The sequence below is a fragment of the Paramisgurnus dabryanus genome, chromosome 9 (genome assembly GCF_030506205.2).
Source record: "Paramisgurnus dabryanus chromosome 9, PD_genome_1.1, whole genome shotgun sequence".
Classification (NCBI taxonomy): domain Eukaryota; kingdom Metazoa; phylum Chordata; class Actinopteri; order Cypriniformes; family Cobitidae; genus Paramisgurnus; species Paramisgurnus dabryanus.
Genome location: NC_133345.1, coordinates 23,977,102 through 23,994,713, shown reverse-complemented (window position 1 = coordinate 23,994,713; position 17,612 = coordinate 23,977,102). Strand labels below are relative to the sequence as shown.

Below are 17,612 nucleotides of genomic sequence, written 5' to 3'. Positions count from 1 at the left end.
TTTGAACTGAGCAGAAGGACTGTAAATTTAACACTCAGAAGAGCATTACCTCTTCTATTCTACTTAAAAGAAAGGGGCAAATAAATCAATTGGCCTGGAGTCATACTGGGTTGTTTGCAAATTGCACAGCGGACAGCCCGATCCACTTCCTCTGAAGTCTTAACACCGGCCCTTTGATTCACCGTCTTGTCATTTCCTCTCACAACTATCTTTAATCCTTTGTTTTTATCTCCTATCCTTTGCTAGAGGCTATTAAATCTAAGATTATGGAGCCATATGTAAAAGAGTGCATGTGAACGACTTAAATGTGGGCCCCACGGCAACTTGTCCCTGGCACACAGTTCTGAGATGTTAACAGGCCATAGGGGAGGGCCGGCACTTTAACACACATTTCCGAGGGCCGAACGACGGTATGGGAAGATGGAAATCTGTTGCATATCCGATGTTAACAAGCAAAGGAAACAGCGGAGGGCAGGAGGGTAGAGAGGGGCCTAATTTAATAATTGACTCACAACAATCACCCGTTTATGTGGGAACAGCACGGCTGCCTACAGGAAACCTATCACCTTCTCCTAATCACTGTGACGTAAACAAAATTAGCAATTTGTTTGGGTGAAAACTGTGAAATAGGAAAGGAGGGGAGCACCTCCATATGGGTAAATATATGCCAGAGAAAAACACATTCCGCGGTCCAAGTCAATGGTTTGCATATGCCGAGCGGAAACATCAAGAGTCACAATGCTGCAGCCTACCAGAACAAAGCCGACTTTGTGTCCCAAACTAGGTGCTTGTACTCTTGCAGTCTACACAGTCATGGCAAGGGGACCAACATCTGGGGCTGGGCTTTTGATGGGAATTACGGGAATTTTTGTATAAACACTCCCACAACGGCATTCCGTAATGGCTTCCACTTTCTGGCGGCAGCGATGCCATTTAGGGAAAGTGCCTGCCAAAATGTAAGTTCATGGCAGACAGGGAAAGGAATAGCTTAGAGGAAAAAGACAAATTTATGTAGACCACAAACCTTAAATACTTTTTAAGGAAATTAGGCACCCTTGTTGTATTAAAGGACCACCAGTGTGCATAACAGAGCGCGCACAGCTTCTGTAGTTTCAAAACAAATGAAGAATAGAAATGTGTGATTAAGTTATATAATGACATGTGACCCGATCACCATAAACATGTGTTAAAGGAAGGGGTAAAGGGAGTGTAAGTGCAAGATAGACAGATGAGCAAATCCCCTAAAGGTGCCTTTAAAAGCATAAGTAAACAAAGGGATAAGGAATGTCCAAAAAAGCTTGTTTACAAGTACGTACATGTTTGGCTTGGTTTGCATACAAATCATAACACATGAAAAAACTTCATGAAGCAGGAACAGTAAATATTTGAAAGGGTATTTACAACAACACAACTCAAGTCAGGTGAATGAAGGGACTGAACAGTTTTTATATTTTGTAGGGCTGCATAACAATTAATTGCAACTAATCGTTTTTGTAAAAAAATTTGTTTGTATCATAAATGTGTGCGTGTATTGTGTGTAATATTTATGTATACAGTACATAAATACACACACACACACACCCACACACACACACACACACGCACGCATGTATGTATATAATTAAGAAATATTTACATATGTATATACATTTTTATATTTATTGTGCACAATTATTATACACAGTACACGCACACATATATGATGTAAACAAAAACTTTATTCTGCAAATGATTAGTTGTGATTAGTTGTTATGCAGTCCTAATATTTTGACAAAGGATTACAAAAACATTTATTTTCTTTAAAATATAGTGTATTAGAGAACAAGTGCCAATGAGTCAAAAGGTCAATACTTTGCTACTTAAAATCATAAGTAATCAAAATATGAATAGAGCGAGCTGATCTCCAAAGTGGGCTTCGAAAGAGCTTTGCTTGTTACATGAGGGAAATTGACACAACCCATACACATTTATTCATTCACACACATACACACAACTACATCTTAGTAATTGGTCGAAGAGGGAAAAGTTCAAAGGTCGGAAAGGTGTTTATCTCCCTGGATACATCGACCCTCAATCATAAGTGCCCCGGTAGATGAAAGGCAGACTGATGCATCTCTGCCCCCCACCCCATCAACATCAGAGCTCTTCAAACCTCACCATCTCTAACGGTGTGGCTAAAGATGGTGTTCTGTAGCTCAACTGGTATTAGCCATGCATGGGTTTAATTCCTAGCGAGCACCTATACTGATCAAATGTATAGGCTATCTCACTTTGGATAAAAGTGTCACCACATATGATGAATGACAATAAATGTAATTTTAGGAAGGATGGCTACATCTACAGGGACTTTGCTATTGGGCAATTGCTATACTTTTCCTTCAAATTTCACCTGCATTAATGGTTTGGCTTAAGGTTGGTCTGGTTTGTAGCTAGTTTTTAGGGATGCACCGATACCACTTTTTTGGAATATGAGTACGAGTACGAGTACTTGCATTTCAGTACTTGCCGATACCGAGTACTTAATAAAAAAACATGATTTAAATTTACAGGTAACAGCTTTAGTCATATAATTTAACAAAGGACTAGTTTTCCAGTTTGTTGTAAACTCTGCCTCTTTGGACAACACAAGAGGCATTAACCCCTTACACGCCGCTCAAATATAGACATATCACCCTGTAGCCCAAGACAGCTTGCCCACTGAAGCTAAGCAGGGCTGAGCCTGGTTAGTACTTGGATGGGAGACCACCTGGGAAAACCAGGTTGCTGCTGGTAGAGGTGTTAGTGAGACCAGCAGGGGGTGCTCACCCTGTGGTCTGTGTGGGTCCTAATGCCCCAGTATAGTGATGGGGACACTATACTGTCAAAAAAAGCACCGTCCTTCGGATGAGACGTTAAACCGAGGTCCTGACTCTCTGTGGTCATTAAAAATCCCAGAATGTCCTTCGAAAAAGAGTAGGGGTGTGCCCCGGCATCCTGGCCAAACTTGCCCATTGGCCTACTAATCATCCCTCATACTAATTGGCTATATCACTCGGTCTCCTCTCCACTAATAAGCTGGTGTGTGGTGGGCGTTCTGGCGCAATATGGCTGCCGTCGCATCATCCAGGTGGATGCTGCACATTGGTGGTGGTTGAGGAGATTCCCCCATTCATATGTAAAGCGCTTTGAGCACTGGAAAAGCGCTATATAAATGTTACTAATTATTATAATTATTATTATTTCTCAGACCGTGGTATCGATTCCAGGTATCGGGGGACTTTCAACGAGTACTTTAGAAAATGTGGTATCGAGGCCGATACCCGATACCAGTATCGGTATCGGTGCATCCCTACTAGTTTTTGGAGAGGTGTTCATAGGGCCTGTTTGCAAGGGACATGCTCGTACATTTAAAAACTGCAAAATTGAACAAAACGTCTCAAGGTGCACGATTCGAAATCATCCTGAACGTGGATGCGTGTAAGACACAAGAAAAAGACAAAATGGGGCGATTATCATGAAATCCAGATTAAGAAGGTGTCCAGCATCAGAATTTCCTTTTTTGCACATACAGATTAAGGTCTGAACTTACTATATCCATTATTTTTAGAGGATTTAAAAAATATTTCATACAGAATTATTTACATTCTTTAGATTATCATTATCAAAAATGATCATTACCGCAACATAATATTACATTAAATATATGCATTTACAAACTCATGTTTCGGTAATGAGAACTTAAAAGTTGTCTAGGTACTATGATAAACAAAATTGTAACTTTTAAATAACCCAGCAGTTGGGTCATTTTAACCCAGCAGTGTGTTCTGTCCAATAGTGACCCAGCCCTGGGTTAAAAACAAGAGTGTGAGTGTCTCAGTCAATTATGTCCTTTCCAACAATTTTTTTTTTTTTTGAAAATTTTTGTTCCTTGAGGGTTTAAACAATGATTAAAAATTGTTGCGGAGGATGAGAAAATTGGTCTTGGACACATTTATATTCCTTATTATTGACTCTACATTAACCAATGATCACCAAATACCACATGTTTCTTTACTGTAAATGTTTATAGTATAACATGCACTGAAGCTTTTTATTTTTTAGATTTTTTTAATTATAAATATTTCCATGTCAAAGAACCCAAATCCAGTCAGGGACACATTGCGGTAAGGAAGATTTTCCCTTAAATGTGGAAAAAACAACAAAATTGGTTTGTATGATGTCATTTGAAATCGTGTACATGAAGAGATGTTTGTAACTATATGCTTTGATAGCATTTACTTTTTTATAAAAATGTGTCATGACACCTCATAAGTCTATTTTCGCAAGAATCACCCATTGGAGTGACCAAACACATCCGTGTAGTATGTTTTCCTAAAAAAACACATTTAAAACAGAGCAGACAGACTGAAGATTATTTCCTGTGTGAAAAAACCCTTAGATGTCCATTTAACAATTAAAGCATTTGATACAAATAAAAAAATAAGGCTGTGAGAGACTAAAGTACAGTCAGTGAAGTACTACAGGGAAGTAACGTCTACCTTTACCTTTTCTCCAATTGGAAATCTGTGAAAAGATGAACTATTAACAATCAGGTGCACGCAGGGCCACCATTAAAATGTAACAGGGCCTTGGACCAAAACTTTTATGGATTGGTCCCCTATATTATTAAAAGACTTCACTACAACACATACAACCTTTATTGTTTGCGTCACATTAAACATGGCGTATGCTCAGAGTAAAGTCTCTTGGTTTAATCTGGATTTTACATTTTCCCAAACCGGCAGACAGATGACGTGCTTATATTCCAAGGTATACAAAAATTTGGCCTAGATATTTTACTTCACAGATCATCTCTCAGAAGCGGTCGAATGAAAGAAATCCCAGCCGGTTGCAGACAGATTCTTATTCAATCAATCCTTCCAGGCCTTCAACATTAATCACCCTGTAAATCATAGATGAGTATATGAATGAAAGAAAACCACACAGGCCGCAGACGTGGGGAAAATTCGCCCACAATGCCTTCTTTCTTTCACTTGACCAAGCAGTGGATATAGCCGTGCTGTTGTGCACTCGAGAAATGTCTAAATTTATCCGACACAGTAAATGACTGGAGTGTGTGTGTGTGTGTGTGTGTGTGTGTGCAGATAAAGGAGCACAGCTGTGCTTCTCTTGACCTTTAAGTCGCGTGGTAGGGTTGTCCCACATTCAGCGCTCGTTCTCCCATGGGAAACAGACATCTCAGCCTAAACAGAGCACTCGCCGACCGTCAACAAGACACGCACCGACATCTACGGCTCTCGAGGCAAAGTTCACAATCTTTGAGGGCACATGAGTACGGATCATCACCCTTCAATGAAACTCTAACATCTGGCTCACACAGCAAGCTTAAGTCAGAAAGAGTAAGGCCTGATTGATAAGGTAGCTTTATAAAAATGTTTAAACACCAGACAAGAGGTGAATCCACATCAACCAGTCCAAAGATGAATGACAGAGCTTACTCTTGGCAAACTAAACCATTCTCAAATGCCAACTGGTGATTCCTACGAAAAGTAGAGCTCGGCCAAGGAAGTCCCCATCTGCCAGGAGGGAGCCGTGCCATGGACCTACTGCCACCTGTGCCCATTCAGCTGGACTTTGACATGCTACAGATGACATGGGAGCAAATAGTAATAATAGTAAGAGAGAGCAGGTATTTTTTCATTGAGGCTGCTGTGCATAATTTTTTAATGGTAAATTATTTTATCTCTTACTGATAGAGATTAAGATTTTTGAGCAGATTGAACTCTGTTTTCGTTGCATGGCCTGATATCAACCAACCACAAGAGGTTGGGGCGGGCGAGTGTCTGTTTGGTCGAACAATGAATGTCGAAGAGTGTGAAGGCCAGCATTACTATCTGTTTAAAAGGAAAACACCACCATTTTTCAATATTTTACTATGTTTTTAACTTAACTTGGATTAATTAATACATACCTATCTTTTTCAATGCATGCACTTCATCTTTGTAAAGCAATTCTTGAACGTGTTAGCATTTAGCCTAGCCCCATTCATTCTTATGGCTTCAAACTAAAGTTTTATTTTGTGCCACCATACGTACTCATGTAACTACTCATTAACAGTCTTTAAATAGGGAAAACATGGAAGTGTTTGGTGGCTTCTAAATTCATTCCTGTTTGGAGCCATAGGAATGAATGGGGTTAGGCTAAATGCTAACACATCACAAGGTGCTATACAAAGATTAAAAGTGCACACAATGAAAAAAGATAGGTATGTATCAATTTGTCTAAGTTGAGGTAAGAACATAGTAAAATATTGAAAAACATTGATATTTTCTTTTTATATTGATACAAGTGGGTTGAATTTGGAAAAGTAAGTAGGCACAGATCAACCACCCACAACAATTCGCCAACTGCATAGCAACACACAGACAAACACCCAAACGATCAATTACACATTTGGCCCAAGCTTTAATCCAAATTATACATTTTAGCAGTATGTGTGTTTCAAGAGAATCGAACCCTTGATCTGGTCTGATGAAGTCATCTACAGGAACACCACCAGCTTTTACAATCAAGACGGAGAAATACTTTGTTGACACAAGCTGTGCAATACACCGTACGCATCCGGTCTACCATCCAACTATCAGTTACTCACAAAGGGTTAAAGAGAATTACGCTTATGAGCGGTATTTCAATGAGCTAAGTAACGCCATATGATTTCCTTTGTAATTTTATGGTTGGCTTTCATCTTCACAGCATGTACATGCCTGTGGAGACTGAAGAGTTAGACATCCAGCGCTATCTAACAGAATAATGAGCTCAAGTATATTACTTTTGTTCTCACACACACACTTTGAATTAAGCATGTGGCTTCTCTTAAGAAAATAAGGGGGGTGATGCACAAACACATTGCTTCAGTTCTACATATACTGCTAACAAACACAAAGACACCAAAGCAAGCGGATATTCAACTTTTAAGAGATGCCAGTGAGCAGAGTGCTGCTTTGACCAATAAAACATTTTAAGAAGTTCTTGCCCACTTCATTCAAAACCAGGAATGAGCGCTTGTAACGCAAAATCCTTTTTTGGGTTTTACAAAGAAGTCAGCGAGTGCAAAGCATGAAATATGAGCTTCTCAACCAATAGCCTGCAGAATCACTCATCAGCTCACTGTCTGCCCTCGCAATACCTCCACATGTCCTCGTGCCACAACTGCACACGATCTCACACAGATCGAGTCTCACACCAAATCAGATTTCCACTGAATCCATTCACAAAATACTATGCATCAGCAGAAAGTGTAAAAAAAATGTGCGTAAACGTGATATGGTCACCAAGTCCTCGGCAAGTAAAAAGTACAGTAGTTTAAAATGTAACACTGGCTTTTCAGGAGCAGTCCTGGCCACTGGAACTAATGTGAAAGACAGGTGGCACCACACTTAAGTCATGATATGTGGGTTACTTCAGCCCTGCTCGTATACTGCTTCCTGTCAGCTGCTCTGTGCTCTTGATCGAGCCTTGAGTTCCACCCCTTCAAAATCCTTCACACGATCTCATCATTTTGACATCATGAGGTCACACTACATCTATTACAGGTACAATCCGTCATTAAAGTGACTGGTGGCCTATTTGCTCTTGGCCTATACATGCCATCATCTGGGTAGCCATCATCCATTCAATTTCTATCAAAATAATGCTTATGTTAATACTCAGTAATTATACATTTTCCAATCTTACTCAATAGCACACCCATTATAATAATGGGGTACATGATATGGATTTAAATAGTTACAACAGCCTGCATTTTAGTTCGACTAAGATATGTACGAAGCATTTTTCATGAGAATCGAAAATTCTCCACCAGTTAAGCTACAGGAACACAAATATGATTATATCAATTATCATAACCATTACACACTACTATAAACTAGTGACTCCGTGTCAGTTCTCAAGTCCTTAACGACCACATAAAGTGTGGTGTGTGTTCAAAGTGACAAGTGCCACACTATGCCAGCTCTGCCAACTAGCAGAGGAGACGCCTGTGGTGCCAGTGAGAGAGCATTTTTCATTCCTGCCACGTAACCTGGACTGAGAGGAATCTGACATGTTGTGGACATGCCAGCACCCCTGAGCGCTCCAACAGGAAATGGTAGTATTGTGCAGGTTTTTATGAATGAGCCTTGAGAGCGGAGGATGAATCACGACTTCGTGAGCCAGAAGGCAGCAGTCGGATCTGCATTACACACATACACGCATTCATGCCTACAGTCCCTCATACAAAGCCACCAGACACGGCACACAGGAAAAACATGTATGGGTAAAGATAAAGCTGTGTATGGGGCGTATGACAAAGAGGACTGTGTGAATAGGTGTGCGGATGTGTAGATTGTGGGGTCTTCAAAAGACCGGCATCTGTGAATACGGCCATTGATGTAAATTAAAGTCTATTCCAGCTGATAGCCTTCAGCTAACTTAACATTTACGAGAGTTCTTTCATCTTTCCTGCATGAAAGTTACAGTGATCCAAATCTATTTCTTACTTCATATGAGGAGTTTAGATGCAAAAGCCTCTTAAATAGCAGGCTGGACAGCGGTCAGGTGAACATGAAACCAGAGTAATTATTCTGGCTATCTTAAGAGTGGTTTTGTATATCCCTACTAGCAACAAATACATTTTGTACAGTATACTTGGATAAGAAACAAATTGTGCAAAAACTTGTTTGCTTTTACTTTCTCTCTATGGGTGATTCTCGCGAAATTAGACTTATTATGTGTCATGAAACATTTTGATAAAAAAAGCAAATGCAAAGTAAGAGTATCAAAACAAGAAGCATAGAGTTACAAACATCTCTTCATGTACTATTTGCACATGATTTCAAATGACATCATACAAACCAATTTTGTTGTTTTTTCCACATTTAAGCGGGAAATTTTTCATTACCGCAACGTGTCCATGACTGGATTTGGGTTCTTTGACATGGAAATATTTATAATTAAAAAATCTAAAAAATAAAAAGCTTCAGTGCATGTATACTATATTTACAGTAAAGAAACATGTGGTATTTGGTGATCATTGGTAAATGTAGAGACAATAATAAGGAATATTAATCTGTCAAAAAACAATTTTCTCATCCTCCGCAACAATTTTGAATCATTGTTTAAGCCCTCAAGGAACTAACATTTTCAAAAAAAAAAATGTTGGAAGGGACATAATTGACTGTGACACTCAAGATGGCTACCAGGTAAGCAGTTCTTATTTTTTCTCTCCAGATAAAAGTTGAAATTTTGTTTGTCATAGTACCTAGACAACTTGTTAGTTCTCATTACCGAAACATGAGTTTGTAAATGCATATATTTAATGTAATATCATGTTGCGGTAATGATCATTTTTGATAATGATAATCTAAAAAATGTAAATAATTCTATAGGAAATTTTTTAAATCCTCATAGTAAATTCAGACCTTAATCTTATATGTGTAAAAAATGTGGCTTTTTAAAAAAATCTGATGGTGGACACCTTCTAAGTCTGGATTTCGTGAGAATCACCCCTATGGAGAAAGAACAGGAAGACGACTTCTTTTCTAGCTTGTTGGAAAGACTCCAACACGTCTGGGCAGTGCCATGGATTACAAATAATCTTAAAACCTACAGAGACAACCTATACAGCCTACAACTCTTATTAGAGATAAACAATACATTCTAGACTCACTATTGTTGGGTTATATGCCCCATTTTGGGATCGTCCTATCATCAGCCTGCGAGATCACCGATACACAATAATATCGGTGTAACACATTACCAAACACCCATCAGGTTTGTTTCAGGGGCAGAGAGAGGGTTTGTGCCAGTTTAGCAGTCAGATATCTGAGCTTATCTGTGCTTTATACAATAAAGCTATAATCTGCGTATTATGTGGCCCAGCTAAAGAATGTGAACAATTTCGGCTATTCGTACCATAGAGGATACAAAACGGTTTAATCGGAGCTAGCCTTCAGGGCAACAAGAGTGTGTGTTGATGTTTGTGGTCATATATCTTCCACAGAGGCCTGGGGTGTAAAACCCACTCCTGTTATACAACAATCCTCTTCCCATTTGGGGGCAGGTCTGTGTTTGTGTTTTGGGGGGTGTGGAGGGGGTAGACATGCTTGTCTGGAACAGTGTGACCTGAGGGTCCCATTTGGAGGGTAACAGAGTATGTGCGGGAACAAAACCCACACAACGCATGCACGCACGCACGCACACACACACACACACACAGAGCGCAAAAACACGCAATGTCAGCAAGGCCACAACCAAGCAAACAACTGGATCGGTCACCAGAGTAACAGGCAGGCAGTTGGGGCAGGAGTGTAAACAGTGAGGAGAACTATCTAACGGCTAGAGTTGTTAATAGCCCGAGATAAGAGCCCTGGAAAAGAGAGAGGGGGCAGGAAATTGTTTTGAGGGGGCCATAAAGAAAAAACAACAGACAAAATAAGCGGGAAGGGCGAGGGAGAGGTTGGCGGGCAGAAGGGAGGAGATTTGGGAGGAGAGACGATTCACTCCCCCTCGAACTGGAGGTAGTGGGAGTCTTGTTTTGGGCTTATACACTTGACATTTGTGTGACATTTTCTCTCAGCACTTTGCCTCACATAAACCAGGGGTGTTGGGCAGATACCCCCATCCCACCCCTATGACCGTCGCATTCCATTTTCAAAAGACCAGCTTGCCATTGCACAAAACATCTTAGGAGACAAAGAACAAGGACACACTCAAGCACAAATGCACAGGTTACACACAAAAAAATATACGCACAACCACCACCAGGGGCACTGTTGAGACATAACAAGACCACACAACAGCCAAATAAAGTAAACAGGCCATGTTAAACGTATTACTTACATGCCATAACATATAAAATAGGGTCCCAACGTCTTTCATATCAATTTTAATATTTTAAGCAAATTATATATACTAATTATTTTATAAGCATAAAACTTTTAATGTGGATTTCACTTTGTGAAATTGTATTGTGGTTAAAATACAAGGAATATACCCATGTTATCCTAGCATGAACAGAGAAAATTTTGTGTGTTTCACAGAAAGCAAAAAACTATGTCTTCTAGTGACCTAGAAACAATGCACAACCTTAAATATCAAATTTCTTTATTTGCATTTATAAGGTTTAAATTAACAAAACGATTTTTAATGCATTTTAGGCTACGGACCCAATTGTTAATTCTCTCCAAGCATTTATTTCTAAATGAAATCAACACCCTGTTCTTTATCACCCAAGCTAGATTATCTGAAGCCTGAGCAGGTTGGCAAACATCCTGACAGGTTCGAGCAGCGTAAAGACAAACATTACTAACAGAAATTGCATTACAAATAGAAAGTCCACACACTCCAGACAAACACATTCACACAGAGAGTGTGACGGTATCGAGCGCGTGCAACAACACGCATGGAATGCTTTAATGGTCTTATGTTTCAGGAAAAAAGAGAAAAGACAACAATAGCATTGCTGTGGAACCCCATCTCATAACAAACGCGCATGCAGACGTACACATGAAGACGAAGAGAAGGAAGCTGATCGTTGATTGGACGCTAACAGCAACTTTTAGTGCAGTAATTAGAGAGAGAGGACCCATCCAAATTGACTAAAAAACCACTGCATGCCCTTGAAGAAACATCTGTGCGCACAAGAAAAACAAGGCAATTATGCTGAGGAGGGTGGAGAATGTCCGACAGGCTGAACTGAGTGACTTTTAGAGGCTATGTTACCATCAAGGTGACATTAAGCCCAATTCATTTCATTTTAGTTTGTTCGGACCCTTATGTGAACCGGTTACTCGTAAGCTCTCCCAGAAGTTTCCCATAAAGCGACAGATGTTCTTGTTTTGGTAGTTAATAAAATGTTTAGTTAAAGGTGCACTGTGTAACTTTTAGAAGGCTCTTTTGACAAAAATGCAATATAATATACGTAACTATATTATCAGTGGTGTATAAAGGCCTTACATAATGAACTGTATTGTTTTTATTACCTTAAAATGAGCAGTTTTTACCTACATACACCATGGGTCTCCTTACATGGAAGTCGTCGTCATGTTTCTACAGTAGCCCTAAACGGACAAACTGTTCTACAGAGTGCATTTCATCCTTAAATTATCTCAGACGACGATATGTTTGTCCTGTGATGACTACTGTAGCTTCCAATTGCGTTTCGAATTAACAGCTCACCCTTCAATTTTAAAATGCATATGAGAACCACACAGCACAAGAGAAACATGTCGTCGTCTGAGATAACGTAGGAACGAAACAAGCTCTGTAGAACAGTTTTTCCATTTAGGGCTACTGTAGAAACATGACGGCGAATTTCGAGTAAAGGGACCCGCGGTGTATGTAGATAAAAATGCCTCATTATAAATGTAATAAAAACAATACAGCTCATTATGTAAGGTCTTTATACACCACTTATAATAATATAGTAATGTATATTATATTGCATTTCGGTCAAGAGATCCTTCTAAAAGTTACACAGTGCACCTTTAAAAAAAAATTTGTTTATGATTTTTTTACTCTTTCCCCGCCATTGATGAGTTATCTCGTCAATGGCTACTTCCGGGTTATCTCGTCAATTAAGAGAAAACGTTTCCCTGCCAATGACTTGAATTTCCAGCTTTACGGAATGCATCAACTTATAAAACCCGGAAGTAACGCCTCTCGTGAAAGAACTCCGTGTATGTTTTAAGGATCGCTCTGCATCTGATCTCCATCAAAAGTCCTTCACAAAAAAAAAATATAATTCCAGCTTTTTGGTCAAATTTTTTTTTTAAAGAAACCTTGCCATATTTAAGAGGTGATAAAAAAAGAACTGATGAAGGTAGGACGAAACTTTTTTTTGAAAGCAAAGGGTCTGTTCTTTCATTTGATAGATTGATGTATGTATGTTTAGATATTTAAAGAAAATTTTCTGGAAGGCATTAAACTTTTGTGAAAATCATGAAAAATGCTGGTGCTGGCTGGCAACTTTTTTAACTCTTTCCCCGCAAGCGTTTTAAAAAAAGTTGCCAGCCAGCGGCAGCATTTTTCATGATTTTCACAAAAGTTTAATGCCTTCCAGAAAATGTTCTTCTTTAAATATATAAACAAACAATATATTAGATGAAAGAACAGACCCTCTGCTTTCAAACAAAAAACAGTTTCATCCTACCTTCATTAGTTCTCTTGTAATCACCTCTCAAACATGGGTAGGTTTCTTCAAAAACACCCAATTTTGAGATAATTCCATTTTTGCGAAGGACTTTTGATAGAGATCAGATGCAGAGCGATCTTTAAAACATACACGGAGTTCTTTCTCTTTCACATGAGGCGCTACTTCCGGGTTGTATAAGTTGCAGAAGTGCGCCACCTGGTGGATAATAGCGGTATTGTGGAAAGCCGGAAAATCTCGTCATTGGCGGGGAAGCGTTTTCTCTTAATTGACGAGATATCTCCACAATGGCGGCGAAAGAGTTAAAAATGCTTGCGGGGAAAGAGTTAATTGGATTAAATATTGCACTATTATGACTATAAGATGCGACCAACCCAAAAAAATTCAAATGTTTTGTAAATTTGGTTCGATTGGTTAAAAAAACGTGTTCACAAATCATTTAGCCGTAATCATCAACAGGTCTTACTTCTGTAATGTAACAAAAGTCTTCTCTATATTGAAAATGTTATTGAAAAACAAGGGGATAAAAAGTTAGGATTTATGAGGAAGAGCAAGTGAATCAATTTTGATGAACGATCACAAAGACATGGCCTATCGTGTGCACAATTAAAACAGCAAAGTTAAGAGAGTCAATTTTTCTTTCATATCGAATGTAAGTGCATTTAAAATGACTTTTACTGTGCGTCAGCCTCAACATGAGAAAACAAGTCTGCGGAGGAAGTTGCTCCTGACTTCGACTGTCTATCCCTGCCAATACCTCTCATCAGTTGCCATCTTTTTCACCAAAGCTTGTGCCTTACAAACACGGCGCTGTCGACAGCTCATAAAGCGTAGGGAAATGCCAGGGTGTGATTTTCATAGACAAATTGTACGTTCTTTTTAATGCTGCGTGTGGTAACGCTGACGGGAAGCGCACACAATCGGGCAGGTGGCAGTTTACTGTTCATGTTCTGGGGAAAACACAGATCAATCAGCTGGAACATTAGCAGGTCCTTTATGAGGCGACTACCAGCCATCAACTTTGTTCAGGTGTCTGAGCCTTAGATACAGGTGACTCACGCCGCCCCCCACCTCTGCAGAGGCAAAAACAGCATTAAGATTACCATAGTGAACAGGTGTGCAGGGGAGCAAGTGCTGACACGAAGTGGGCGGCACTGCCGGGAAGAGACTGTATCAGCAACACAGAGGGGAGTCGCTAGAAGAAAGGACACTCGCTCGGAAAGTTACGGACTACCGTGGAATAAATTTCCCTTGAGGATACACAAGTTCGCTACTGTCCGTTATTGTTCGATTCAAGGAATTACGATAGCAACAATAAACAATCCGTCCGGAATGGAGCGCGTTTCTAAAAGGGTTGATTTCCTTTGTTTGTTTTCAGGCAAAGGAAAGGCAATTCTGAGACTGTCTCTCCGAGCCTGGGACTTGCACGTTTTGCAGGTCTTCTGAAGGCCACGGGTGGGAGAGCGCTCTAGTGTTCTCATTCATTATGCTTTTCCCACCATTCTTGTATGCTTGGGAGAGGAAGAGCCTTGAAGCAAACATTCATAAGGGATAGTCCACTTTCCCAGGCATTCCCAGTAAGGGATATGCTGGCATTCATATCTATGGACCTCCTGGCTATAGAGATAAAGAGTCAATCCTATCCAAAGCAACAACAGGCTTTAGTGCATCTAAGTACCACTGGGAAACCTGACCATAGAAGTACACCTTGAAGCCAAAGGGGGTTACCACACCCAACATTCTCAACCATAAACACATCAATAGTTTACAATAGACGTGCTTTGAATCTAGCACACACAAAAAATCTGTAAAAACAAGCGGCAAATTCTAATTCGATGTTTGTTTGTAAAACAATTTGATAATCTCAAAATTACCTATAACCTCAAAATGGGAAAATGGATCTAAATTGACCAGCCAGGTCCAAAAATATAATGATAAAATAAAAACAGAAACGTATCAATCAAACTGAATATATTTACAGATTCAGAAGTGCATTGCAAATAACTCTGTGACCAAAAGTTTGAAAATGTTGAAAGAATAAATGTCATTATTTCTTCTAATATTTTCTCTGTAGAGCTCCTAAAACAACATCCCTTCAGGCCACAAAATGTCTTGTTTTCTTTTCACTAAAAGGAGGACATATAAAGGACCTTCCATCCTTCAGCTAATGTCAAAGCCTTTAATGAATCGGTAGACAGTCTAGTCATAACTCCCCCAACAAAAGATAAATTACACTTAACAAATATTTACCTGACAAGACCCTGCCAGAGAAACATTCCTCCAGTTCCCAAGAAAAGCAAACATCTACTCCATAATTTCTGCTAAACTTATGCAATTAATCTTCTGCAATTTTATCCTCGCTTTTCATTATAAAAAATGTATGTAAATGATTGACGTTAAATTCTAACTGGAGTGAACCCATCAGAAAAAAACAGACTATTATAAATATAAAAGCGTGAGGTTCAGAGAAAGATCTCATCTTATTATTCAGTTCTTACCCTTCTGGCAGTGGTTCGATGTCCAGCAGCGGGAGCTGTAGTTGTCATTAAAGCTGGTCCTGATACATTGCGGCCTATCTTCCATTATACCTGGACAAACATCTCCACACTCCTTGGACTGCTTATTCCCATTAATGTAGTTGTTAAACTCAGCATCCATAATGAGGGACCAGTCCACCGAGTCCAAGTAGCAAAGCTCCGGGTTCTTTTCGATTCTGATGGCCCCTCTGGTGATGTTCCTCAGGTTGTAAAGGCCGATATCTTTCAAGCTAGTCATTTCGAAGATGACCAGGGCGTAGTTGTAGAAAAGGTTGCGTCCTCGGATGACATTGAGGTTGGGGAAGAGCACGCTGAGGCTGTCCAGACCGGAGACACGGAACAGGAGAAGGTAGTCCGTCACCATGGTCAGCTTGGGGAAGGACAGGGTACGAAAGTGCTCCTGGTTGAGGTTGTTATTCTTGTCTCCAATGAGGAGGATCTGCAGGTAGCCCTCCACCACCGTGCAGTTGTCCAGCTTCCTAAACTCACTGATGTCATTGCGAATGTCAATGTGAGGACCACAGACTGTAATGGAAAAGAAAAAAAGAGTTCAGTTGGACTTTTTAAATCCTTATTTAAAAAAACAATGGTTTAGACATTTAAATGTATACATATGATGGACGCCATGCACTTTCAGCGACCCAAGTATAGCAATCTAACAATTTTATAGAAGTCTTTTATAATTTGTGCTAAATTAAAGTAAGAAAACTTTCACCAAAACACCTCCAGATGGTTAAAAGTAGGCCTGTAAGAAAATATTTCCAAATATGAGTATCTTTGTTTGGCAAGACTTTATCGATTCTCAAAAAACAATGCAATATTAATAAAAATAAAAAAAGATTTCCACCAGTTGTTTCGTTTCAAAATGTACATCCGGACCACTAGATAGCATTCTTCCCGCCACAATTGTTTTTTGTGAAGGCTGCATTTGGTGGTGTGTTTTCAATGACAACTTTCCTAAAATTTTATCTTATTATATTCCCAAAATGGGAAAAGCCCAATATATCGACTCGGTTTACAGTATTGCAAGAAATCGCACCGCAACCCATGTATCGGGATACGCATCGTATCGCTAGATTCTTGCGGATACACAGCCCTAGTTAAAAGCATGACTCTTAATGTGGTAACTAAAGGATGTGTCATCCCTTTTAAACGGTTTTTGAAAGGCTTTTTTACAAATGGCATGTGCTTTATTAATACATAATTCTTGGTGATTTTATCTGTCATTTGCAATTGTTAATAATTTTATAAATTAATTGCATAATTTATAACCTGTTTGGCAAAGAAGCGCTCTTAGATAAACTGGACTTATCCAGCCAGTATTATTCAGACTTGCATTAATGGGAAGCCAACAAGCTACAAATACGTAACCAAATGGAAGATAACACTGTTAAACAGTAGCATAAACCTAACAAGAGAGACACTGTGATAAAACATGATTAAAGGTCAATAAGATTTACATATTACAGCCTATATCTGCCGTAAAGGAAGTAATTCAGACCATGATAACAAAACAGATGTTGCACAGTAAATCTGTCCCACATAAGTTACTGTAAAGGAAAACTATTGGCAGAAGAAATGTCTTGACATATGAGCCACTTCTTTGGCTAAACCTTTTATGTTCTTAGAGAGGCTTAGGTCACTATCTTTGATAGTTACTATAGACAATATCACAGGGCTTCAGGAAATGCTTTCGAGGCCATAGACGGAACAAACTTATCAATTTGTTTTACAACAAGGATTAAAATAGCCCACTGCAAAGCAGAGAAGCCTGTAAACTTTTCAGTAACGCAAAAAATTTCAGCAATCTGAGATCGCCTTGCATGCACTATTCTAACAGGATCGCCTTGCATGCACTATTCACGCAGTAAAAAATAACACGATTCATAAATCAAAATCTCCTTTAC

General features: G+C 39.3%; 1 protein-coding gene across 1 annotated transcript in view; it reads right to left on the bottom strand.

Annotated features, from left to right (window-relative positions):
* Positions 1-17,612, bottom strand: part of igf1ra (insulin-like growth factor 1a receptor) — a 98,733-nt gene that overhangs the window by 69,843 nt on the left and 11,278 nt on the right. Inside the window, exon 2 of the mRNA XM_065283214.2 lies at positions 15,667-16,230. Within this exon, the coding sequence (XP_065139286.1) occupies positions 15,667-16,230 (564 nt within the window). The remainder of the gene's footprint in view (positions 1-15,666; positions 16,231-17,612) is intronic.